This window comes from Typha latifolia, chromosome 15 (genome assembly GCF_019914945.1).
Source record: "Typha latifolia isolate L0001 chromosome 15, TyphaL0001v2, whole genome shotgun sequence".
In the NCBI taxonomy this organism is placed as follows: domain Eukaryota; kingdom Viridiplantae; phylum Streptophyta; class Magnoliopsida; order Poales; family Typhaceae; genus Typha; species Typha latifolia.
Window position 1 is genome coordinate 4,374,543 of NC_133100.1, and position 27,971 is coordinate 4,402,513.

Consider the following 27,971-nt stretch of genomic DNA (forward strand, 5'->3'; position numbering starts at 1 on the left):
AGGAAAGACTAGATAAACAATGCCATTGATCAAGGTGGAGAAATAAGGAGAAATGGAGAAATCGAAGTTAAAAACAATCCTTTAGATTTGTCAAATAATACCACTGTAGATGAAGAAAGCCATTTCAATTAGTTGCGATGAAACAATATAATGAAGAATAGCGGATTTCATAGGAATCACGCCAAGGAGAAAGAGGAACAGATATAATTTAGAGGATAATTATAGTAGTGCAATACTTGTTGTTCGAAGCAAAGTGAGATATAAATCTTTTTTCAGTTTTCAGGACTAAATGAATGAGAGATTCTCATTTGCTATTTCAAAACTCAAGCCCGAAGCTAGGAGCTTTTTTCTGCAAATGACTCCTATTAATGCATAGGCATGTGCAAAAATTAAGCCCCAAATAGAACATAAAGAGCCACCAGAGAGGAGTCAAATAAACAAAAAGCAACTACATCTACCGACAGAGAGCAACATTACAGATAACTTGGAAGGCTATCAAGAATAAAAGGACCTAACTTTCCGATTCTAAACAGTGTTAGAAGCTTCTTTGAAACCATTGTTCGGGCTTCTTCTGATGCCTTGTGCGGGATCCTAAATGCTTTACGAAGAGCTAAGAGCTGTGCATCAATCAGACTTTCAAGATTATTCTCTTCCTCTATATTGCCCTCAAATTCTTTAAATGTCACACATAGTGTCTTCCGGACCTCCTTCACTAAATCCTGCAACAAAAAACACAATAGGTAGGCAAACATAAGCAGATATCACAGCAAGAAATGTTTCAAAACAAGAGATTGTTTCTAAGAATAAAGAATTATTGATACTGAGAAAGGATATGTCTAAGCAAAGCAACACTATAAATTCATATATAACTAACATACTTATCTATTAGCCAGCAACATCCAAAATTAAATAGTAACTAATGAGGCAAATATTAACTAAAACGACATCAATAAAGTGCCACATTCAGTACGACATTTACTTGATGGAAAGGAACCCAAGTATGGGCCCTCCTTTCCAGTATATGATGCCCTCCCTGCTAATTATAGTTTTCATCAGCTTATCAGCAATTGAAAGGTATGGTAAGAACATTAGAACTTGAGAATCAACTCTAACATGTCTAATATTAGGATTCCATGTTGAACACCATTCTCTATAACAAGAATGATATCTGCCACAACTTGCTTGAATTTGTCATGGAAGAAATTATTAGCAACAAAAGGTATGGCTTCTAAGAGATATTATTTCCAAAAATCAAATGTATTTTGAAAAATAAATATATAAACAATTAACTATATAGAGTTACTATGATATAATTAGACTAATAAGTCTGACTACTTTCTGATGAAGCTATTCATTGGCATGTGAAGATGTCAACATGTGATTTTGCATAGGTAGAAATTTCATTTTTATTACCTCAATATATAAGACATCAGATTTGTTCAATTGTAGCCTATTCCTTGGTATATTTTCGGTCCTTTCATGGGATTCATGTTCAGATCTTTCTACTCGTACATTGACCAATCGCTCCCAATGTAGTGGTGTTTTGCGACTATTGAGAACAGCTAATAAATACTGGGCAAGCCGCTCTTCACCAACCACCGAATCTTTGACAGCCCCTGCATGCATAAAATATAAAGATAACAGTTCAGACAAGCCATCAATAAGCTTCATTGCAATCATTGCAGATAATAGAACAGAATAGGTGGCTAGAGAGAAATTAGTAATTTAATTTATCTCATGGTTCCAGGTTTCGGTTCTGGTCCCATAAGATTTTAGAGTTCCGATCAGGTTACGCTGTCTAGGCTCTAGTCTTTAGTTTCAGTTTCAATCTTTTTTAAAATATAAAAAGAAATCTGAAATAGAAAAGAGGAAAAGTAGGAAAATATCAGAAAAATTAAAAGGAGAATGAAAATATTGCGGATCATAAAAATACTGCTAGCTATCTTAAGCCTTAACAATGCAGAGATGATGAATGGATTATAGGAAAGAGAGAAATATCATCACATTTAGATTCCTGAAAGAGATGAGATAGCTTATCATACATTTAGCTTCTCAAGGTTGAAAGATCAAGAAGGAGAGTTAATTTAAGGGGTGGACTGGAGTTGGCTGAAACATGGCCGGAAACAATGTGTGTGCGTATATGTAACACACGTTTTATTTTTATATTTAGATATGCATAAATATCATAAGAAAAGATCTAGGGGCTGAAACAAGGTTCCAGTGGCCTGGGGCATTGTTTTGCAAGAAACCCATTGTGTTGGCCCAAAACACTGAATCTTTGGCAATTCAACCACTTCTAGTATGCATGCTGGCTGCAGCACAATAAATGGTGAACTGCCTCGTCTCCATTGGGTATGTGCAAATCATCTTTAATCAAATTTTTCATCAATTTACCATCCACGGATGGGATCCTAACTTTATCTAATACTACCAATTCCTTATTCTATCTTTTCTAGTAACACCACTTATCTACCTTAACATCATCTTCTCGGTGATAGTCACCCTTCAGTATATTGTTTCCTAGTTACTCAACTTTATGATCAATAATTGCAGGTCTTATATCCATTTTATAAAACTTCCCTTTCAACATTAAGGTGTATAAATATTATGCAACAAACTAGTCTACTATTGTAACAACCTGCCCAAAAAAATAAATAAATAAATAGAAATAAAAAATAAAAAATTTTGGGCACGATGTGGCCGGCCACACTGTGACCGGCCTCGTGCCCATGCAAGCTTCATGAGCAGCTTGCGTGGTGAGGTGCCATGCGCCCACCGCCGTTGCCGCAACCAACTGGCTGCGGCGGGCCCCGGCGCCGCTACTCCTTCCCCTCCACTGCGTCTTTTTTTCCCTCTATATCTCTCTCTCTCTCTCTCTCTTGCTCTTCTTCTCGGTCTCTCTCTCTCTCTCTCTCTCTCAAACTCTCTTCCTCTCTCTCTAACTACTACCGCCGCCGCCCTGTCGGCCTATCGACCGGTGCTACCTCCCATGGAACCGCCGCCGCCACCGGTGAGGTCTCTCACTTCCCCTCTTTCCTTTTCTCTCCCTCTCTCTCTCTCCCTCTATCTTTCTTGCTTTAGGCTCGGGCTCGTCGGAGCTAAGCCGCCGGCGAGAGGCCAGCCCGGGTCCGCACTTCCCTCCCCTCCATCCTTCTCCTCCTCTTCTTCTTCTTCTTCTTTTTCTTTTTCCTTTCTTCTTCTTCCTTGGCTTCTTCTCCTTCTCTTTCTGCACAGTGCTAGGCTCGGCCCAGCACTGATGGCAGTGATTTATTTATTTATTTATATTATTTTATTTTATTTATGTTATTTATTTAGGTATTTCCTTCTTAATTAATGCAAATAGATTATTTAGATATTAATTATTTTAATAATATTATATATTCTTCAATGTGATTATTATTAATTATAATTTGTATAATTAATGATTAATTAGGTATAAATATAGGTAATACGTATATTTATTATTTATATCTCTATTAGATTAATATATAGATTGTAACTTATAATTATCAAATTATATACTAATATTCTTATGAGATACATTTTAAGTAATTCTAATAATTTATTATACATTATTATTGTCAGAATCAAAAAATAAAAAATAAAAAATTGGGGGCTTGAGAGAGGAGGGTGCACGTGCTCTACACGTGCAGCCCCTCCCCTCTCCTCCGTCACGCAACGGGAAGGGGTGGTTGCGAGATCTTCGGCCACTTCGAATCAATTTCAGATTAGAATTTAAAACCTAACCTATAAAAACTTAAATCCTCTCTTATCCTCCCACCACAACCCCCTTCTTTCCTCTTTTCATCTTCTTCTTCTTCTTTCTTTACCATCAGAGTCGTCGCTGTGGAATCGGATCGCCGGAGCGCCGCCGAAGCAATCAAAGACCACCATACGACTCGTCGGTGGTGATTTTTAGTACGTGAGCTAGAGATTTGAGATTTCGGTTGTCTTGCCTAGACTCAGGTGAGTGAGTTCACTCACATATTTATTTTATTATATTTCATACATTTGTCAGACAATGTAAATTCTCTATGTGCAAATTATTTATTTTACCCTTACGTGCAAAAATTTAATTGTTACAATTTCTGTGTGCAAATCTATTTATTTCATCCGTACGTGCAAAAATGTAATTGTTATATTTTCTGTGTGCATTTAATCATTATACTTAGTGCATCACTATACTTTGTGCAAATATTAAATTTAGTAAAAAGAAAATGAGACTAGTATTGGTACGACTTAGAGAACAGTCCCGGTATAAATCGCTTGCAATTTTCCGTGGTGACTCAAATCTATCTGGAAGTCCAAGAGAAAGTCCTAAATCAGATCACTGCGTTGACTTTCTGAAGTGACTCTGGCAGAGTTAGGGAACAGTCCTAGAATGAATGAGAAATTCCTAGGTGACTCTAACTTCTCTCAACGGTTAGTGGAAAAGGCAGAATGTGTTGATCACATAGTGATACCATCTGATGACCCTAACCGGATCAGTTATGCAGAAAAGTTCCGAGCGTCATCTCGAGGTGACTTCTCGTTGATGTGGATCCACAGGGTTTAGACCCATTGAGACATATAACATTATATATATTAAAAAGATATTAATATGTTGAAACCATACTAGGTTACAAGTTGTGACTCTCTCTATTGTTATCATTGTTATTATTTAAAAAGCATGCCTATTGCATATTGTTTTGGATATTATTATTTTTAGTTTAATTTTATTCAGCATTAATATGATTTAAAATTTATTTAGTTTTCGAGTGGATTCCATTCACTGAGCTATAGTTGTTGGCTTATGGATTCTTCTTTTTTTTGTATTTATTTATCTATCTCAGGTAATAGTCAGCGGGGCGATTGACCGAGATGTATCCGGACTCCACCTTTACTTAGGATTCACCTATTTACTTTTCTGCTATTTTAGATTTTATGCTTTAGATTAGAAGTTTTATTTATTTAGTTTAGAGACTCAAAAACATTAACATTGTTTTATGTTTATTGCAATTAGTTTTGAATTTAATAAAACAAAATTTCATTTTATTTATTTATTTTGCCATCGTACACGTAGAAAGTATTAATAAGACTTCGTGTATCTCAAGCATATTGAGATGCATGGCGGGCCGTGATTCCTATTTCGGGTCATGACAATTATTTTGTAGCAAATAAAAGGTCGAGATAGTGACAATTAACTAGAAACACCCTACTAACAAGCCAAAAATGCAAATCCTATTATAGGGTTAAAATCTAGCTCATACACTCATATCTCATCAGAGACAGAAGGGGAAGGTATGGTTCTCCTAATTAATTAGAAGTATTCAATCCCTATGGCCTAAAAATTGGTTCTTCTAGCTAAGGAACCTGAAAAGGGTAAGCACCCTTTGCTCGAACCCTTCAAGTCATAAATACAAGTGTTTGTAATCCAACATGCCTAAAATGTGGTTCTTCTAGCTAGGGAACTTGAAAATTTGAAATGGGTAGCACCCTTGGCTCCATCCCTTCAAGTCATAAATACAGAGAAGTATTTTGTAATCCAACATACTTTCACAATTATGGCATGCCAATTCTCATACTTATTTCCTATTTGGCATCCAAGCAAATTAGATGGCATTCAAAGTACATAAGAGAAGAAGAGGCTGAAACTAAGCTCAAGACTGACGAAAAATTATTGTAAGCAGTTTGATACCCTTGTGCTGAGCTAGACTTGAACCCAGCTTGATTAATAGGTCTTATTGATTAATTTGGTCAACCTCAACCCAAGTTGATATGCTCTAATACCAATTGATAAGCTCTGATACCACTTGATAAGCTCTGATACCATTTGATAAGGTCTGATACCACTTGATAAGTTCCGATACCAAAGATAGGCTACGCAATGATTCCTTCAAATCTGGATGTATTATACGAATCAACCTGCGCGACCGTGGAAAAATATTCGTCAAATATTCTCCGATAGTTAGAAATTTACGAAATCAATTGGAAAAGACAGAGTGTATTTGATCACATAGTGATACCATCTAATGACCCTAACCGGATCAGCTATGAAGAAAAGTTCCGAGCGTCATCTCGAGATGACTTCTAGTTGATGTAGATCCACAGGGTTTAGACCCATTGAGACATATGACAGTATAAATATTAAAAAAATATTAATATGTTGAAACTGTGCAAGATTACAAGTTGTGACTCTCTATTGTTATCATTGTCATTATTTAAAGAGCATGCTTATTACCAATTGTTATGGATATTGTTATTTTTAGTTTAATTTTATTCAGCATTAATATAATTTAGAATTTATTTGGATTTTGAGTGGATTCCATTCACTGAGCTATAGTTGTTGGCTCATGGATTCTTTTTTTATTTATTTATTTATCTATCTCAGGTAATAGTCAGTGGGGCGACTGACCGAGATGTACCCGGACTCCACCTCCACTTAGGATTCATCTATTTACTTTTCTACTCTTTTGGATTTTATGCTTTAGATTAGAAAATTTATTTATTTTATTTAGAGACTCAAATTAGAGACTCATAAACATTAATATTGTTTTATGTTTATTGCAATTAGTTTTAAATTTAATAAAGCAAATCTTCATTTTATTTATTTATTTTGCCATCGTACACGTAAAAAGTATTAATAAGGCTTCGTGTATCTCAAGCATATTGAGATGCATGGCCAATCATGATTCCTATTTCGGATCATGACAATAGTTCACTGGAGTTTGCTAGAGTGAGATTTGTGTCGCTGAAGTTTATTGGAGCTAAATCTCTCCATTAGAAAGTGAGAATGAGAATAAAAGGAGGAAGGAGTGAGAGAGAGAGAGAGAAGAAAAGAGTAATAAGAGAGGGAAAGAGCTTAGGGACATCAATAATTGATGTCTCTAGGTTGGATCCATAATGGATCTGGCCCAGTTTGATCAAAACCGACTGATCCCGATCCGAATTGGGATCGGTTGATCCTAGTCGATTCCAGCCATTTAACCGACCTCTGTCGATAAGGTTGAAGCTTGACATAGACCCAATCCCCAACCACAAAAGACCTCTCTTGGTGCTTTTGATCATACACTTGCTTGATTTTATTTTGGGCAATGACTAGGTGCAACTTGAGTCTTCTTAGTACTTCGGTTCGGTCGACTCCGGTCGATGGAAGATATGTCTGCAATGTAGGCGGCAATCGACAATAGATGGCCTTAACAATGTTATGCCAATGGCCGAGTGGTGTGCCGAGCATCGCAAATATTGCTCCAAGCAACAGTTTAGCACTGTGGATGCCGTCCGTTTGCGGGTGATAGGCTGAACTCATGCAGAAGTGCGTCTCTTATAGAGTAAAGAATTACTACCAAAATTGACTAACAAAGATTAGACCACGGTCAACAATAATCAATTTTGGCATACCATGTGGCCACGTTGCGCACATGTCTCTACAACTTTCTTTGTCGTGTAGGAATATGCTAATACCAAGAAGTGTGCATATTTGTTGAGGCGGTCTACCACCACCATGGTCACCATATGACTTTTGACCATAGGTAGACCATCAATAAAGTCTATGGCGACGTCTGCTCAAACTCGCCCAGGGATTGTGATGTAGGACAAACTCCTTGATCCCAGATTTAAGAAAAAAAAATAGTAAAAGTAATCAAACTAGGATAATCCACCAACTAGGGTGTCGGAATCTACCAACAAACACTCAATATGTGAAAACTCTTAAAATATTCATTAACCCAAAAACAAGAAATATAAGCCTTGTATATAGGCAATGCAAAGCAAAGCAAAATAAAAAAAATAGCATAATAAACAAAAATGATAAAATAGCCCTACAAGGCTAGTCAAAACATTTTTTGAGCCAGAATGCCACGGGTGCAACTCTTTTGTAACTACGAGAGTAAACGTGATAAATATTAGTGCACAGACCAACTCTCCCAAGGTGAAAGAAACTTGACCCAGTCGAGTAAGAGTGTGGACGGCTCTGATAGTACTCTAAGATGTCAAGGTCAAACTGCTGTAACTCCTTATCCACATGCAATTAGACTTTGGTCGACCTTGCCAACGAACTAGAAAACGGTGAACTCTTTCTTCTACAGTAGATATTATTTAATCATCTAAAATAGCTTCTATTATTTTTTGTAGTGTGGATAGAAAAGGAGAAGTGTTGGGTGGCATATCAAGAATGTCTAGAATAGTAGTAGTTCGTTTAGTGGGGATGTTTATAAGTAGTTCGTAAGCTACTAAATCTTCAATATTAAAAGTAAAACTAATACATAATCAAAGGGAATGTCAATGACATAAGCGTTAGTCCCTACACATTTCAGAACTTGGAAAAGGTTCTGCACTATGAGCATGCAACTTCCTAATAGCTCTTCAAGAGAACCGTTCCGGTCTGACACAAATCATAACATGATTTTCCACGTTAAACTCCTTGGCATGCTTGTGCAAGTCGACATGTATTTTATATAAAAGATTACTAGCCTCAATTCGCTTAGTAATTTCTTAATGCAATGAATGAACATGGTATGCAAAAGCTTCGACAGACTCAGAGACTCTCATGAGATGACATGGGCAAAAAATTTAAAGATTTGTGTGCTTCAAAACCATGAACAACTTCAAATAGATTCATGCCTATAGACCTATTGATGAAATTATTAAATGCAAATTGGGCTATGGGAAAAATGACATCCCAATTTCTGTTATGATGGCCCACGAGACATTGTAGAAGATTTCCAAGACTACGATTGATGACCTCAGTTTGACCATCGGTTTGGAGATGATAGGTTGTGGAGAACTTCAATTTTGTGCTAACCATGTGCCATAAGGTTTTCTAAAAATAGCTCATAAAACGAACATTGTGGTCTGATATAATAGTTTTTAGAAGACCATATTGGAAAAATACAATTTTGCCACATGAGAAGCATCAGAGGTCTTGAGACAAGGAATGAAATGAACATCTTAGAAAAGCGATCCAAGACCACAAAGATCGAATTATGTTTTCTAAAAGTGGGTAGTACTAAAATCCATACTCATGTTCTACCACGGGTGATCAGGTTTAGGCAATAAAGTGTAAAGTCTAGTGTTCTTTCAATGTTTTTTCCAATTGACAGTTCCTACATTGGCTAACTAATTTTGTTACGTCACACTTGAGACTTGGCCAATAGAATTGGCGCTCAACTTCTTCAATGGTCTTATCACATTCCACCTCAAAGGCTTTGAAAAAGTTAGGAAAATGCATTACGAGTGCTATAGTCATTCTTCTCTTGATTTTTTCAAAAGTCTTACTTGCTACTTACCCCTATGAAAATCCCCTTTCTTCGGGCAAGCAATGATTGAGGACATGATAGTGATAAACCCTCGAATACAGCGTTGATAAAACGTCGCAAGGCCATGAAAACTACGCACATTATGGATGTTTCGTGGTTCCAACCATCAATGATTGCTTAATCTTTTCAAGAAAAAAAAACTACACACATCATGGACGTACTCCTTCAGATGTAACCACAAACCCTAGGAAGATACTTGATCCACAAGAAAAAAAACTTCTTATTGGCATAGAGTTGAGAGGCACGAAAGGCAAGGCAACCTTAATGCATATAGTCCAAGTGAAATTCCTTTGACCACTATAAATCAATATGTCATCAAAGTAGACCACAAGAAATTTGCAAATGAATAGTCAAAGCACTTGCATCATAACACGCATGACAGTGCTTAGTGCTTAGTGCATCATAAGACCAACCATCCATATAACTTGTCTTTCATCTTAAAAATGATCTTCCACTCATCTCTAAGTTGAATTCGGATTTGATGATAACCACTTTCGAGATCAATCTTGGAGAAGATTGTAGCTCCCGCCATCATGTCTAGCATGTCATTGAGCTGCGGGATGAGAAAATAATATTTGACCATTATTTTATTGACCCATAATACCTTACGAAGGTTTGGATGAGGTGTAGATTTTAACACCAAGTGAGATACAATACTAGAAGAGACAGCATTAATGAAGCTTCCGCTGTCGATGATCACCTTACAATCTTTAGTTCCACATTTGATGTATGTGTGGAATATTGCATTTCTTTGCGACTCATCAGTCTTCTGGGGTTGCGTCAAAACATAAGCAACGACACCAACAATATGGTCTTCGTAGCCACGGATGTCATCACTATCTTGCACGTCATTAGGGTCAGGCTCATAAACTTGCTCACCAAGCTCGTCTTCTCCTATAGTATCATCATATTCCTCAAGATAAAGAGCCTTTTAAGGGTAGTTCGAGGCTACATAACTGACATGTCTACATTTGTAATATCAACGAGAGTCATTGACAGGTTAAAAGACGAAGAAGGAGAAGGTGGTTGGCCTCAAGGACAATAGGAGCAACCAGATGAAAGAGATCTAGAAGATAGATGAGAGAATTGGGAGAGAATAGGGCTCTAGAGGTTGGAGGAAGATAGAAACTTGAGAGATAGGTTTTTGACCCAAATAATCAATGCATAAACATAAGGAGCTACCTAGACATATATTTATAGGCTAGCCCACATCCTAAAGTAATTCAAAGAGTCCTAACGCAAGAAAAGCACGTAAAGGTACAAATTTGGGTCGTATTCAGCCTTGGGCGTTTGAACGGCCCCCGAGGTGCCAAACACATCAGGTGTCAAAACCAGAATAAAAATAAATAAATAAATTAATTAATTAATTAATTTAAAAAAAAAGGGGTTGAGAGAGGAGGGTGCACGTGCTCTGCACGTGCAGCCCCTCCCCTCTCCCTCTCCAGCACGCGTCGAGGCTGATAAGGGGGGATTTCATCTAATCCGAATCGGATTAGATTTAATCCTCTTCTAATCTATAAATTAGCCCTAATCCTCTCTCTTCAACCCCCAGCCCTCTTCTCTCTCTCCTTCCTCCCTTCTTTCGCTTCTTCCTCACCGTCGGAGTCGTCGCCGTGGAATCGGCCAGCCGGAGCGTCGCCGGAGGAAATTGGAACCACCACACTCCTCCCCGGTGAGCCCTCTCTCATCCCTCTAGTTTAATTTAAAATTAAATAGGTAAATCCGAAATACCTAATTTGCGGAATTCGGCCTCGTCGGCAAATCTGGCCGGCCGGCGGCTTCGAGTCGCAACCGCATCGTCACCGGAGGCTTCGTGCTCCGAGCCTGGTGTCGGAGATGTCTTCTACAGGGCCCTTGTGGCTCTGATCGGCATTGGATTCCGCGTCGGCCGTTGGTGATGAGTCCTCCACCTCGTGAGGACGACAGAGGAAGGGTGAGAGGGAGAGGAGAGGTTGAAGGTGGTCATGAAGGGGTCGCCGACGAGAGGTCGTCGGTGGTCACCCTCTCCCTTAGTCATCTTCTCGCGTCGGTCGCGAGGGAGGGAAGAAAAGGGTTGGCTGGGCTCGGGTGAAACCCGAGCCAACCACCTTTTCCTTTTTTAAGTCGGGTTTGGTTCGGGTTTGGATTTCGGATCCACAAACCCGAACCGAACCACTTAAGTTGGTGGGCTGCGGGTTAGCCCGAGCCCAATTCAATTAATTTGGCTGGGCCTCGGCCCAATCCGATTTAGTTGATTTCTTTTGGATTGGGCCGGGCTAGCAGCCCAGCCCAATCCAATGGGTAATTTTAAACCCATTTTAGTTATTTTTTGTTTTTAAATTTTAAAAATATTGTTATTATTCAAATTAAAATTTTGAATATTATTTATTATTTAAGGTGGTGAATTCTAGTACGTGAGCTAGAGATTTGAGGTTTCGGTTGTCTTGCCTAGACTCAGGTGAGTGGGTTCACTCACGTGTTTATTTTATTATATTTCGTATTTTTGTCAGACCATGTAAATTTTCTATGTGCAAATTATTTATTTCACCCTCATGTGTAAAAATTAAATTGTTGCAATTTCTGTGTGCAAGTCTATTTATTTCATCCGTACGTGCGAAAATTTAATTATTTTATTTTGTGTGCATTTAACTATTATATTCAGTGCATCACCATACTTCGTGCTAATATTGAAATTTGTGAAAAGAAAAATGAGACTAGTATTGATATGACTTAGAGAACAGTCCCGGTATAAATCGTTTGCGATTTTCCATGGTGACTCAAGTCTATCTGGAAGTCCAGGGGAAAGTCCTAAATTAGATCACTACGGTGACTTTCTTAGGTGACTCTGGCGGGGTTAGGGAACAGTCCTAGGAAAAAATGAGAAAATTTCCTAGGTGACTAACTTCTCTCAACGGTTAGAGGAAAAGACAGAGTGTGTTGATCACAGGGTGATACCCTCTGATGACCCTAACCGGATCAGCTATGAAGAAAAGTCCTGAGTGTCATCTCGAGGTGACTTCTAATTGATGTGGATCCACAGGGTTTAGACCCATTGAGACATATGACAGTATAGATATTAAAAGATGTTAATATGTTGAAAATGTGCAAGGTTACAAGTTGTAACATCTCTCTCTATTGTTATCATTGTTATTATTTAGAGAGCATGCCTATTGCATATTGTGATGGATATTGTTGCTTTTAGTTTAATTTATTCAGCATTAATATGAATTAAAATTTATTAGGTTAGTGAGTGGATTCCACTCACTGAGCTATAGTTGTTGGCTCACGGGTTCTTTTGTTTTTTGTATTTGTTTATTTATTTTAGGTAATAGTCAGCGAGGCGACTGAGCGAGATGTACCCGGACTCCACCTCCACTTAGGATTCACTTATTTACCTTTCCGCTCTTTTGATTTTATGCTTTAGATTAGACATTTTATTTATTTAGTTTAGAGACTCAAAAACATTAACATTGTTTTATATTTTTATTGCAATTAGTTATAAATTTTAATATAGCACATTCTTATTTATTTATTTATTTTGCCATCGTACACGTAGAGAGTATTAATAAGGCTTCGTGCATCTCAAGCATATTGAGATGCATGGCCGGTCATGATTCCTATTTTGGGTCGTGACATCAGGTGGCTTTCTAGCCTCCGGATTTTGCGTTCGAACGCTTGGTAGAGCGTTCAAATGCCATTTCCAGAGACCTCTTTTTCGTGGTGTTTTAGGTCTGTATTAGATCTTGATCAAGTTAGACTAAGACAGGCAGTAAGTGAGATGTCAGTAAGAGAACAGGACAAAGGAAGATCGAGGGTGAAACTGAGAGCCTATCAGATGCTGAAAATAAAAAAATCACCACTTACCAGCAGCATTCAGCCAGATTCATGTCTGCTACTGCTGTGTAAAACAGTTTTCTCTCCTTATTTGTTTTGATCATGAGAAAAGCAGGAAGAGGCAAAGGACAGAGGGTTGCCAACTTTCCATGTGTAGAGGGGTGTCCTACAGAAATAGAAAGCAGTGTAATGGGAAGGTGAAGATGAGATAAAGGATGAGGATGGATTGGAGGTGGGTGATATAATTTCAGTTGCACAACTGCAGATAACATTCAAGCGCGTTCAGCATCATACGTACTAAGAAATCTACCTCGGACCAGATGATTTGGACAAGAAAATGTTAAGTAAACAAGACAAGTTGATAAACTAGAAAAGTTGAGGATAGGCAAGAATTCCTGAGGCTGTAGATCCCACCCTTCCGATATCATTATTATGCTTAGGGCATCTATCAAAAATGATGCAGCATTCTCTCCCATTTCTTCTTTTCAATATTATAAGACAACTAAAAGCCAAGAGTACATATAGATTTTAGAGCCAATGCATGTGCATCTGAAGAAATAACTAATACACTCTCATCTTCACCAGAAGAAAAGCAGAAGAATATAAGTATGTATAAGTATGTACGAAAAAAAATTTAAGCCAGTGACACATGAGAATCACCTAATCACAGGCACAAAGAAGCAAGCTAACTAAGGTATACCTGTCAAAGCAAGCTTTAGACCTGTCTCCATATCTGGAATGCTAGGAACCAATACACCTGGTGTATCCAGGACATATATGCTAGGATGATTTGCGATCTATTCAGAGAAAATATCAAGCTTAATTTATTGTTTGTAATATATAGGAAAATGTACAGTAAGATATAGTTAACCAAAAAAAAAAAAAAAAAGAATGAGAAAAGAAAAAGAGAACAGTGATCTTCACACTTCAGAGAAAACTTAAATTTAGTATAAAAGCATGATTGAGAACACAGTGTTTTATTGTAAAGCTCTATAGTGTAAATAGCTTTCTACACGAGGTATATGAGTGAAAAAAATATTGAGATTCATATGAAATGTAAAATTAAATCAGTCCAAAACAAGAAAAAGTGGCACAGAATGCATAATATATAATAGATAAGCATCATGTCAGAGTGCTTCTCAAGTTTCCCACCATCTTTCAAGTCCAGATAATGAGAGAATGAAACCAGTTCACAAAGCAGATATCAGTCATTATCCTCAACGAAATATTGTGGAAAAAACTTCCAGAATACAAGTATATCCAATATATCAAACCTGTAAAGCATCAATGCCTCAATAAAAATAGGCAATGTTGAGCATTGTCTGCAGTAAGTATCCTAATCATCGAACAATGAAATATCAGAAGTCAACATATATGTGCATGGTTGTTGCACTTGCATTCGGATCGCACGTCATACAAAAAAGATGACCAGCTGATCACTATCATCTTTAAAGGTAATGACAAAAGATGAATGGTCAAATGGAGCTTAAAAAACTGGGCCTCTGAAAAAGGAAATTATGGCTACATGGAGAGATGGTTAAAGACTAAATAGAATGGCCATAAGTTCCAAAGAAGTATTAAAAAATAGAAAATTCTGTGTTCCAGTTGCACCTCTGAGTATCCTCAATTACAACTAAAAAGCCATCTCCCTGACAAACATTACATGCAGGGGAGACTGCAACAATAAAATATTGGGGTTTTTTGCATGTATAATCCCCAAAAGCTCCTTTTTGCATGGATGCCCTTCTAGTTAATTTCTGATCACTATATGTTAAAATATAAATCATTTAATAGATGAAATAATAAAGGTGCCCTTATTTGAGAACATTTTTTTTAAATTAAATAAAGGTATTTTTGTCCTTACTATGAAATATATTAAAATTTAAATCTTGGTTAATTTTCATGCGTATCTATGCAAAAACAAAGTTTTATTCTTCCAAATTAATGGAAAGTTGCATGGATACCTATGGAGAAATGAAGTGTTGTGAGGGGTATATATATAAATATCAACTTTAGAGAGGTATATACATAAATAAGGAATTTTAGAGGGGTATAAATGAAAAAAAGAACTCTAAAATATGTTCTCCATACACAGATGTTAAAAAGGAAATCAAAGTTGTCATCCAATATTGTAAACATCATAAGCAGCAAAAGAGGGAAAACATTTTAGAAGGGCTGAAACATGAAAGCATGAAAATCTAGTAAATAAACTTTGTATCACTAACCTTATATCCTGCAATATCCTGAGTGACACCAGGCAATGGTCCCACAGTAGCTCGCTTGACCTTCTCCTGCACTGAAAGAAAAAGAGAGAAAATGTAACTGAGTATACACAAACCAAGAAACAATGAAGCACCTGCTATTCTTTCTAAATAGAAATTCAAGCATATAATAATTGTGCAGCACATCTTACCAGGAAAACGAGAAGTTGCAATCTGATGGATGGAATTTATAAGAGCTGATTTTCCAACGTTAGGAACACCAATGACCATGACAAGAAGTGTAGGTTCTCTTGAGATTACTTCCTTTAATCTCAATTCCACGAGCGCAAGGAGCTTTCATTTATAAACCAAAGAAAACTTTAACAGATGCCTTTCCATTACAAATGGAAGATACTCTAAAAAATTATTTTGAAGAAAATAAGTCTAATATCTCATTATTTAAACATTTTGTACATATGGATGTTGAGTATGATCATTCATTCACATCGAATTTAGAGACACCTTTCATGGATCTAACAGCTTGCTTAATAAGTAGGATTAAAATATTGTAAGGGCATCACTGGTTAAACCAAGCTGAAAGAGATTTGCTCCTTAGAAATTATCTGTTCAATAAATCAATATACATTACCATCCTTGTTGGAGTATATCATTATGGTATGACAAGGCTGAGAAATTTCTCTCTTTTAACATCTGTCATTTGTCAATACTCTTTATACCATTTTATCCAAAAGGTTCTAAATTTGTTGATAGTACTAGGTATAATTTTTCATCATAAGAAAAAAGAATAAAATCAAGGTGTTAAAAAGCTGGAAGTGACTGATGTAGCTTTTTTAAGTAATCAAAACCTTCTTATAGAAGAGATAGGAGAATGGTAGCTAGATTAAACCTTTTTGATTGAAGTAAGACATTCTTGAAATATAATGTAAAAGATGATATTGCATATGCACTTACAGTCTTAAATGTCAAGTCCATGAATCTACAATAGTCAGGAGTGAACAATAAGGAGAAAACCAGTGGAGTCTATAATTGCAACTGCATGTCAAGTGTCAACCACTAAAAAGCAACATAATGATATATCAGAAAACTATGTGAAAGATAACTATAAAAGTCTCCCCCTGCCACCCTGCCTTGGTGATGTGGATATATTTGCATCCCTGTATGTGCACATTTCCACTCCCCTCATCTTCCTACTCCCAGGTCCACTCAAGCCAACTGTTTCTCTGACCTATACTGTCCTTCCTTTTCTGCAAGTCACTTTTCCTCACTAGAAGTAGAAGCAAAAGAATAATGCTCCTTCACTTCTCTGCTTTCTTTAAAGGCTATGGGGACATACCCTTGGTCACATACCAAATTTTCAAGTATCGGAATCGAGATCGGGATCGACCGTGTGAAAAAACGATACGTATCGACCGTATCAGCAGTATCAGCCTGTATTTTAAAATAATTTTTAAAATACAGAAAATTCTTAATTTTTTAGAAAAATAATAATAAGATATAAATATAAATTATTCATATATAAAATCTAAAAACTAAAAAATAAATACTATTTTCTTAATTTCTATTTCTCCCCCTTTCTACCACTCACATTCTATTTCTCCCCCTTTCTACCACTCACACTCTCTCTCCCACACAAATTAAAAAAATTCTTACCTTCTCTCCACTAATTCTCTTTTTTATCAAATTCTCTCTCTCACTAACTCTCTCTTATCAAACTCTCTCCCACTAACTCTCTCTTATCAAACTCTCTCCCTAATTAACTCTCTCTCTTAGTAACTCTCTCCCTTAAAAAATCTCCCTCTCCCTCACCGACTACCACCTCTTTCCCTCTTTAACATAGTTTTTCAATTTTTGTTTTCTCTTCATGTCTCTCTCTCCTCTTCCCCTCTCTCTCTTCTTCCCTCTCCCTCTTACTGCTGCAACCCACAAACTCGATCTCTTTCTGCCTCTCTGTCTTTTTCCCTCTCTTTCCCTCTCTTGCTCCATCTCTTTCTTTCTCTCTCTTTCCCTCTCTCTTGCTCCCTCTCTTTCCCTCTCTTACTCCCTCTCTTTCTCTCTCTCTTTCCCATTTCTTTCTCTCTTACCCATGCTCATCTCGGGCAGGATACGTCTCTCTTTCCCATTGGTTTCGGCCAGAGATCGGGATCGGCTGAAACTAGGAACCATGTCACATACAATCCATGAAGTCTGTCATAGAAGCAAACAACTGTATGGAAGAAATGCAAGGATTGCGCCACGGTCAGGTGTGCTATCTCGATGGTGCAATCATCATACCCTCTGTAAAGTTTTACGAATATACTTTAGCAAAGAGATGCAGACCAAGCCACCTTTACTTAGTTGTTCCATTGGATGTCCCTAATTATTGAAAGAGGCAACACTTACAAGAGAAGAATACCATCGTTTACTTTCGACATGGTACTGTTAGTTTTTATTTGAACATGATAAACCCCTCACCATAAATATTGCATAATTAACACATTATTTGTTTCTAGGTCTCGAGCTCTCTCGAAGTTGCTCTAGAAGAAACAAAATTATTAGGCAATGTACTGCATGAAGTAGACAAGAGAGAGATATGTCCCAACTCCCAACCCTAGGCTAACAACCCCCAGATGCAATAAGAAAGTCCACAACACCATCTCATCCCAAAGACGAGAGGGACATTATTGCAGAAGCGACCACGAACACTGCGGACCATCTAGATGTTGTTGAGATGGTTTGAAGTTTCACCTGAAACATTACAGTAACGAACAAAACATAATGAAAACTAAAACTAAAACTCATTGACTAAGGCCAAAAATACCAAGATTTCTGGTTTTGACAATTATTTTGGATCATAATAGGCTAAAGCCATTCTATTTCGGCTTAAAATATTCAGTTCTTTACCTAGGGGTCAAAACCGAAACCAACCAAAACCCAAACTTTGAACCATTAATTGAGATAGCTATGTACCTTATCAGTCCTGCATCTATAGCTACTAGTTACATTCTAATAGTGTTGCATAGATAGTTACTTTACATTTTAGTATATTGCATATATACTAGTATGTATTACATATTGTGTGTTTACACTAGAGTATTGAATATAAAGTTTTATTATTGCACACTAATTTTGGGGTCTTTCTTGGCAGGGGCACCAACTAACACTTTTCTTCCAGCTGAAGTTAGGGACATCAAATCTAGGCAGTTACAAAATGGAAGAGAGATAGAGCCAAATAGAGAAACTGCTATGAGATGTCCACAACTATGTTAGAGTTCTTCTAGGAGGAGTTCATCAAAGCCGTAGCTCAAATAGAAACAGTAAGCAAAAGCCAAATGAAGGAGAAGACCCAAAGAAGACCAAGTAGCGCTGCATTGAGGTCCCCATGCAAGGACGCAAGCTCTACCCAAAGATTTTCCTTTGTTGTTCCTCTAACATCAACATAAAAAGGGCATGTTGTTATTATTCAACTACAACACTAAAGCCTATACTCATTGTGATTTAAAACAACAAGTAAAGAGAGGTTGAGGAGGCACAAAGAGAGATAGCGAAGAAGACCACGGTGGAGACTAGGGCAATGAAGGCCGAGACCATGACTATCACAGAAGGCACACAAGAGACAAGGGGAACGTTGCCCGATAGAGCCCACAAGTAACGCGGAGGACACCTAGGAAATTATGATAAAAGACAGTTACCAGAGAGGTTACAAAAGCAATTATTGCAGAGCCCATGATGCCCACAGAGGGCACAAGGAAGATAATGGTAGAGGTCACAAAGCATGCAAGAGGAGAAGATATCATGTTAACCAATGCTGAGGCATAATAGGTACCCCCACCACAGGCAGAGTTTGTGAGCCATGTAATAGGCAAAGGATGATGCTAACGAAATTGTTTGTCATTGCCAAGAAAATGTTGCAATACGATAAAGAGGAAAGAAAGGAAAGGGATGAGACAACAGGTAAGACCATGGATGGGCGTTCCATGGCACGGCCTGTGACGGCCACCGGCAGTGCCGCAAGAGGAGAGAAAAAGATGAGGGAGACTAGCGGCGCTTCACTTTTCGACCTCGTTGTCACCGCTCGCCACCGTCGTTGCCCATCATCCGTTGCCAAAAATGAAGGCAGACCCGGATCTGCAACTTAACTCTTTATTCACCCGCCTTGACCTACCCGAGGTCTTCTTTCTCCTCGAGCTGGGGCTAGGGCATCCCCGCGTGGGACATGACGACACTTTCATCGAAGAAGCTCTCCGACACGACGAGCGACGATAGCGACGAGGTCGGCGGTGACGGAAGCTCAACCGCGAGTGAATCACCAATAAGAGGGGTGCCGATCAGCACCCCTTTGTGCCACGTGCGGGTACGCCGTTGGCACGACCATCATTGGGTAAGACACTAGTACATGATGATGATACTAGTATTAATCTCATTAGTTCCTAAGATCCATCACCAATGAATTCATCAATAAAGTATTTGTTCCAGGAATTGCTAACATAGTCTACTTCATTGCATACAAAACAATCTACATTGCAGACATAAATCCGAAACATATAATATGCATCGCCCCTAACTTTATATATTTATGACATTTATGATAATATATTCACCATTGTAAAGGATAAGTTCAACAATGTACATATCATAGATCTAATTAAAGAGCATATGGGGATTTGGCTCTATCTTGTACTTTCGTGAGTACGGATAATACTTTGATTTGGCTCTATCTTGGAGATCATATATAAGGATTGTGATGCCCTATCTTGAGGGTGGTTGAAGAAGAATTATTGAAGGAGACTTCTTCAGGTTACATCGGTTGTTCAACTAACAAGGTTTCACTCAACATTAAAAAGTTAATCTTTCGTCTTAAAGGCTATCTAGACGAAAAATCAATCTCGAGGGTTACTAAGGTTGGACTTCAATCACGAGAAGCAATGAATCGTAGGTTCTAGCAAGCAAGACTGAGAAGAACAAAGTCGTTTGGATCGACGGGTTGTTTTGTGAGTCAGTCTTGTAACTGCTACTATTCTAGTGATTGGTTTTGATCCGAGTTTGGATCCGTAATTTTTTCCCGTTTAGATTTTTCTATGTTAAAATCTTAGCTATGAAGAAAAGTCACGAACGTCATCTCGAGATGACTTCTAGTTGATGTGGATCCACAGAGTTTAGACCCATTAAGACATATGACAGTATAAATATCAAAAGATGTTAATATGTTGAAAACGTGCAAGGTTACAAGTTGTAACATCTCTCTATTGTTATCATTGTTATTATTTAGAGAGCATGCCTATTGCATATTGTGATGGATATTGTTGCTTTTAGTTTAATTTATTCAGCATTAATATGAATTAAAATTTATTTGGTTAGTGAGTGGATTCCACTCACTGAGCTATAGTTGTTGGCTCATGGGTTCTATTGTTTTTGTATTTATTTTAAGTAATAGTTAGCGGGGCGACTGAGCGAGATGTACCCGGACTCCACCTCCACTTAGGATTCACCTATTTACCTTTCCGCTCTTTTGATTTTATGCTTTAGATTAGACATTTTATTTATTTAGTTTAGAGACTCAAAAACATTAACATTGTTTTATATTTTTATTGCAATTAGTTATAAAATTTAATAAAGCACATTCTCATTTAAATTATTATATATATATATATATATTTTTTTTTTTTTTTGTTGCCATCGTACACTTTAGAGAGTATTAATAAGGCTTCGTGCATCTCAAGCATATTGAGATGCATGACCGGTCATGATTCCTATTTTGGGTCATGAGAATAATATTTATTTCTTTTATATTTTGTACTAAAAATTTTAACTTATATTTGTTAACAATTAACTTGAATGGTCTTGCCTTCAAGGCTCCAGATGTAAACAAATACTATTATTTTTGCTTTAAAGTTTTAACTTCCATCTTTTTCATTTTTCTCAACCAAACAATACAAAGTAAAAAACTCACAATTCCAAATTTCTAATCTCACTGTGTCTCACCAAACACTAGGAAATAGGAAGTAATAAGTCTTTATTGGAAAGTAAGTTCTCTAAGATCTTCCACTTCCCAAGATCAGTTCACTCCCCACACTTAGTTATGCACACCAGCTCTCCATTCCAATCTTATTTCTTAGCTTCCAAACATGTTCCTTAATTTAGGATAGTAATATTACCATAGACTTGATATAGTTGGTATTACAAATACAAACATTTTTCAAAATCAAGGTTCAAAAAATCAGGATCGGTCTTTTGAAAAAACGATATGTATCGACCGGATCGGCGATATCGGTCGCCCAGATCAGATCAAATTTTTTTAATTACATAAAATTTTAAATATTATTTAAAAATGCAAAAAAAATTCTAAAAATTTAAAAAGTATGACAAAAAAATAAGAAAATAATAATTATTCACATATGAGCCTTAAAAATTAAATAAAAGTACTAACTTACTCAAAAGTCAAAATCCGATGAATACCGAGTTAGCTCGTATAAAATTCTGTGGTCGTCATCATAATCACAATAAGTTTAAAAATAATGATGTCTGAGGTCTAGTGCTCCAAAGAGTAATTGTATCATATCTTTTATATCAAATAAATCTTATTGAATCTAAGGAGGATAATAGTTAATATGTGGATCTTGTATTTAAGGATACTGAGAAGGATATTGAGATGAATAATAGCCAACATATGAATCACGTACTTGTTCCAAATAATAAATACTTAACGAACCATAGTTCATTAGAATTCGCTAGAGTGAGATTTGCATCGTCGGAGTTTATTGGAGCTAGATTTCTCCATTAGAAAGTGAGAGTGAGAATAAAAGGAGAAAAGACTAAAAGAGAGAGTGAAAAGAAAAGAGTAAAGTGAGAAAAGGAAAGAGCTTGGGGACATCAATAATTGATGTCAGATCCATAATGGATCTAGCCCGATTTGATCAAAACTAGCCGATCCCGATCGGCCATGGATCAGGATCGACCGATCCGATGAACCTTGTTCAGAATTATAAGTCTATCTTAATCTGCAGAGATGACCTTCATAAGTAATAATGACCAAGACAAAGGGTGGCTGATCAGATAGAGTGTTTTAACAGCAAGTTGTCTACAAACTATACTAGATACAAAATAGCTAGTTGGTATAGCACCTAACTAATTCAAGCTTATATGCATATGATACCAGAAAACTGACCTGACTAATAGAACTTCTGCTGTGTGCATTGATTGAAAGACAATCTTGTTTGCAAGAATCAAAATAATGAATCCAATGCTGCAAAATAAGAAAACAACATGCTTATGTAAAGAATAAAAATTTGAGAGAGTATATATTAGAGAAACACATTATAATGAGAAGAAAAGAATAAAGAACTCAAGCCAAAATAAAAAAACTGAACAGGAAAGTGAACATGAAAATTAAGATTGATTACTTAATAATTTAATATGACGACAAAAGCTAAAACCTACCATCCGAAACCACTTACATGCATAATATTGGGATTTGCAAGATCCTTCTTGTTTAGAGCAATTATACGTCTCTTAGAAGCCAAAGCACCTTGAAGGTCCTGATTTGCAGAGGACAAAGGAATCTGCAGGTAAGCTACATTTAGTATCCACAGGATTCCACCAAAGGATCAACCAGGAGAAAACGAAAGTATTATAACAAAATACTCAGGCATAAATAAATGCTACTCGGAGAATTCATCAGATCAAGCATTGCATTTCCCCCCAAATATCCCAGTAGATGGCAGCTGAAAAATGCAGGTTTACAGAATCCAAGAATCGAAATAAGCCTTTCCCTCGCAGCTTGCTAAATGAACAAATATAGAATGGCTGTCTGAATATATAAATATTCTAAGATCTAACAAAATGGTCCTAGACTTCAACAAATTTATCTCTTGATTCTCTTCTTGAAAGTTCTCAATAGAAGATGAAAATATTTAGAAGAATAAAGAGATAATAAAGAGATAATAAAGAGAAAATAAAGAGGATAAAACATCATGGACAAGACAGCATCTTGCCAACAAGACTCATGCTTTACAACACAGCCTCTCATGCATTGCATAACTCCCAATTTGGAGGAATTAGCTGTTGCTGAAAAAGAGTTCCAGAGACGTAGACAGAGAAGCTAGAGAATAGAGAGAGTGAAAGTGTATAAAGCGAATAATGGCCAGTGCCATTTACATCAAAGGAGGATATCATGCTTCTCATAGTGCAACCTAGGCAACACTTGATTATTAGGCAAGCTGCTCTAGTTAAAACAATTAAATACTAGGCAGTTTTGGGCCAGAAACTCTATCAATGCCAAGGATTTTGACGTGGATATCACCAACATATCATATTGGTGTGTCTATCAACACAGGAAGAACTGACAACTGATGATCTCCCCAGCAGAGATTTGGTTGAGTTATTTTTCTTTTATTATGTATTTGTTCATTTCTAGTGTTAGGATTGTATTCGGTTATTTCTGGTATTTAGAGTTGTATTTGCTTATTTCTGGTATTTAGAGTTGTATTTGCTTATTTCTGGTATTTAGAGTTATCTTTGCTTTTTACGGTTACTTAAGGTGCTATTTGCATATTATCATTGTAAGATCTATATGTACACCCACTTTTTTTTCAGTTAGGGTTAATGAAGAATTTTGAGATTTGCCTCCGTCGAGTTTCACATGTGAAACCCTAATTTGAGTGTGGAGGTGTGAAAACCCTACCTCTCTTTATTCCTTTCCATCCACCATCTCCTTAGAACCCTAACGATCCCTATTATTTCACTCCATTTTTTTTATTAGAGCAATGGTACTTTAGGATTCAAATCTTCCCAAAACCTCTCCCGAATGCCCATCTCCGTGTCGCCATTTTTCTTTTTTCTCATCTTCTTCACTTCCCATCGATCATCGTCGCATTGTTACTCCATCTTCATGTCACGGGCAACATCATCTTCACCCTGTCAAGAACACCACTCAAGTTCTATTTCTAATTTTTTATCAATTTCTGCTGTCCCTATATTTGTACGAGAGAGATGTTAGAAGTTTTCATGAGCTTGCTGCCTTCTTCCCTTCGACCATCAATTCATCAGAGGTTTTAGCACCATTATGACCTCAATAATTGATCACCTTAGGAAGAGTGAGTTTGAATAGTCAAAAGTCGCTACCAAAGCTTTCGCCGAAATCAAATAAAAAATAGTGGAAGCTCTTGTCATTCACCTTCCCAACTTTTCTAAGATTTTTGAGGTTGCATGTGATATTTCAAGTATTCGTATACGTAGAGTACTAAGCGACGAAGGTCATTAGGTTGCCTACTCTAGTGAGAAACTGAATGAAACTAGGTAGTGATATAATACTATTCCTACGCAGTGGTTTAGTCTCTTCGCCATTAAAGGCATTACTTGCTCCCAAAAGATTTTTTTTTTTTACCAAGAGGCCTTTTGATACATCAACTCCCAAAGAAAACATAATACAAAACATGGTAGATGGGTTAAGTTTCTCCAAGATTATACACGCACACTCTTCAACATAAATCTGGAGCTAAAAACTAAGCTGCCAATGCACTTAGTCATTGCGTGACCCTTCTCTCAAAGATAATTGTGAAGGTAACACTAGGAGTGTAATCAAGCCGAGCTTGATAGAGCCTAGCTCTAAGCAAGCTTTGAGTCTATATTTGTGATCAAGCTTGAATTGAAATCATTTCAATTCGAGCCAATATCAAGTTAGATTCCTAGATTTATTCCATTCTTAGATTCCTAGATTAGCCGGTTATATTTAATTTGAATGACATGAATTCATCTTCTTAAATATTAGTATACCAGTTAGATTAATACAGTGTAAGAACTTAGAATTTCTCTGTTTTATTTTTATCACAGATAAATGGCTACTAAAAGTATGAGTTCTAGTACTAATAGTGTGGCGGTAGATAAGAGTGCTCCGCTTTGGAAATATGTAACCAAATTAGAAAAGATGGGAGAAGGAGGGAATATGAGGTTTCAGTGCAATTATTATCAACAAATATACAAAGAATCTTATTATAGAGTAAAAGCTCATGTGATGAGAATTAGTGGATGTGGAATCAAACCATGCCCTAAAGTAAATAGTCAGCATATTGTGGAGATGAAAAGGATAATAGAGTAGGCTGAGTTAAAAATAAAGAATTCTATGCCAAAGTCAGTACCATTGCCAATGTCAACTCAATATGGAACTTCTAGTATGCCCCTTGCAACTTCTTCTTCTAACATGCCCTATGGATCAAAGAAGAGAAGGTCTGGAGAAACAGCTCTTGAGAAGTCATTTAATATGGCTTCTCGTAATCAATTACACAATCAAATTGCTAGAATGTTTTACTCTACTGAGTTACCTTTTCATCTTGCTAGGAACCCATATTATGTTAAGTCTTATACTTTTGCAACTAACAATCAAATAACAGGTTATTTGCCTCATGAATATAATATATTGAGAACCACACTTCTGCAACAAAAAAGGGCAAACATTGAAAGGTTATTGGAACCCATTGAGGGCACATGGAAGGAAAAAGAGGTTAGCATTGTGTGTGATGGCTGGACAGATGCACAAAGATGACCTCTTATCAATTTTTTTGGAGGGACTGAGAATGGTCCTATGTTTTTTAGAGTTGTAAACTATGAGGGGGAGTACAAAGATAAATTCTTTATATCTAGCTTGATCAGTAAAGTAATTGAAGAGGTTAGAGCATAAAATGTGGTGCAAGTCATCACTGATAATGCCCCTGTTTGTAAGTCAGCTGGGATGCTTATAGAGGCTCAGTATTCAAATATTTTTTGGGCTCCATGTGTTGTCCATACCCTCAACCTTGCATTAAAGAATATATGTGCATCAAAAAACACTAAGGGGAATGAGCTTGTTTTTTATTAATGCAGTTGGATATCCATTGTGGCAGGGGATATGATGTGCATCAAAAATTTTATCATGCAACACTCAATGCAACTTGTCATTTTTAATGAATTTGTAAATTTGAAGTTGATTGTTGTTGCTGATACACGTTTTACCTCAACTATTGTGATGCTGAGGAGATTCAAAACTATCAAACGTGGGCTACAAACGATAGTTATTAGTGATAAATAGAATTCTTATAGAGAGGATGATGTAAGAAAGGCACAATTTGTGAAAGAGAAGATTCTTGATGATATATGGTGGGACAAAATTAAATATATATTATTTTTTACCAAGGTTCCAAAAATCAGTATTGGGATCGGAATCGGCCGTCCAGAAAAACGATACGTATCGGCCGTATCGGCTGCCTGTATCGGATCGGACTATTTTAATTAAATAAAATTCAAAATATTATTAAAAATGTTGAGAAATTTCTAAAAATTTAGAAAAAATTATAAGAAAATAAGAAATAATAATTACTCACATATAAAGCCTAAAAAATAAAAATCTCTCTTCCTCCATCTCTTCTTTTCTATCCTTCTAACTGTTAGTTTGAAATATCCATTCTCTCCCATACTTTTTTTTCCTATCTTTCTCTCTCTCTCTTTCTCACCCTCTTTTATTTTATCATTCCCTCTCCCTCACTCTCTCTTCCTTTTTCTCTCTCTCTCTCTCTGACAGCTGCTGTAGCTAGCTGCTGTCACAGCAGCTGACAGCTGACAGCTGCCTGCTGCAGCACCCTGTACAGGCCGAAACCAGCCGATCCCGATCCGTTTTGGCCGATCCCACTCGGGATCGACCGATCCGTTTCGGCCGATCCCACTCGGGATCGGCCGAAACTGGAATCCTTGTTTTTTACTGAGCCTATTTATTCAATGCTGAGATTTGCTGATACTGACAAACCTTGCCTCTATTTGATTTATGAAACATGGAATGATATGATTGAAAGAGTGAAAACAACTATATACAGACATGAGGCAAAAAAAGAAGATGAAGAGTCATCTTTCTACTCAGTTGTGCATAAAATTCTTATTGATAGATAGGATAGAAGCAATACTCCTCTTCATTGTTTAGCACTCATTGAATCCAAGGTAAAGTCGATGCTTAAAAATTTATTACATAGTTAGTTGTTTCTTTTGGTTTATAGTTTTGTTAATTTAACTTTTATGCTCTTCTTACTAGGTATTATACCAATACTTGGATTAGTGAGGATCCAAACCGCACTCCTCCACACAAAGATCTAGAAATTTCTCGTATGAGAAACAAGTGTTTGAAGAGGTTCTTTCCAAACGGAGAAGAGAGGAGAATTTTAAATAATGAGTATGCCAATTTCTCAACTGTAATAGAGGGTTTTGATTTTATGACTCTATTGAAGATAGAGATATTCTTGATCCAAAGAAGTGGTGGGTCATTCATGGTGCTTTTGCACCTAACCTTCAGAATTTAGCACTTAAATTACTCGGGCAACCGTGTTCATCATCATGTTGTGAGAGAAATTGGAACACATATTCATTTATTCACTCAATGAAAAGAAACAAGATCACTCCACAATGAGCAGAGGATCTAGTTTTTATCTATAACAATCTTCGTCTTCTCTCTAGAAGATCGACTAAGTATATGGAAGGGGAGACCAAAATGTGGGATGTTGGAGGAGATTCATTTGATTCATTCGATGGAGCGGGTATTCTTGAAGTTGCTGACCTCTCGCTTGATGAACCTGATTTGGAGATTATTGTATTCACTGATGAAGGCAATGAGGAGAATGACTTAGATGGAAATGAATAATTAATGTCATTG

General features: G+C 36.8%; 1 protein-coding gene and 1 pseudogene across 1 annotated transcript in view; one reads left to right on the forward strand and one right to left on the reverse strand.

The window, feature by feature from the left end:
* Nucleotides 1-236: 236 nt before the first annotated feature.
* Nucleotides 237-27,971, reverse strand: part of LOC140801965 (short integuments 2, mitochondrial) — a 32,331-nt gene continuing 4,596 nt past the window's right edge. Inside the window, exons 2-8 of the mRNA XM_073157365.1 lie at nucleotides 22,762-22,866; nucleotides 22,473-22,550; nucleotides 15,523-15,664; nucleotides 15,335-15,405; nucleotides 13,810-13,906; nucleotides 1,414-1,616; nucleotides 237-719 (exon numbers count right to left, since the gene is read on the reverse strand). Coding sequence (XP_073013466.1) covers nucleotides 474-719; nucleotides 1,414-1,616; nucleotides 13,810-13,906; nucleotides 15,335-15,405; nucleotides 15,523-15,664; nucleotides 22,473-22,550; nucleotides 22,762-22,866 — 942 coding nt within the window. The 3' untranslated portion in view covers nucleotides 237-473. The remainder of the gene's footprint in view (nucleotides 720-1,413; nucleotides 1,617-13,809; nucleotides 13,907-15,334; nucleotides 15,406-15,522; nucleotides 15,665-22,472; nucleotides 22,551-22,761; nucleotides 22,867-27,971) is intronic.
* LOC140802122 (uncharacterized) lies at nucleotides 25,449-27,959 on the forward strand (annotated as a pseudogene).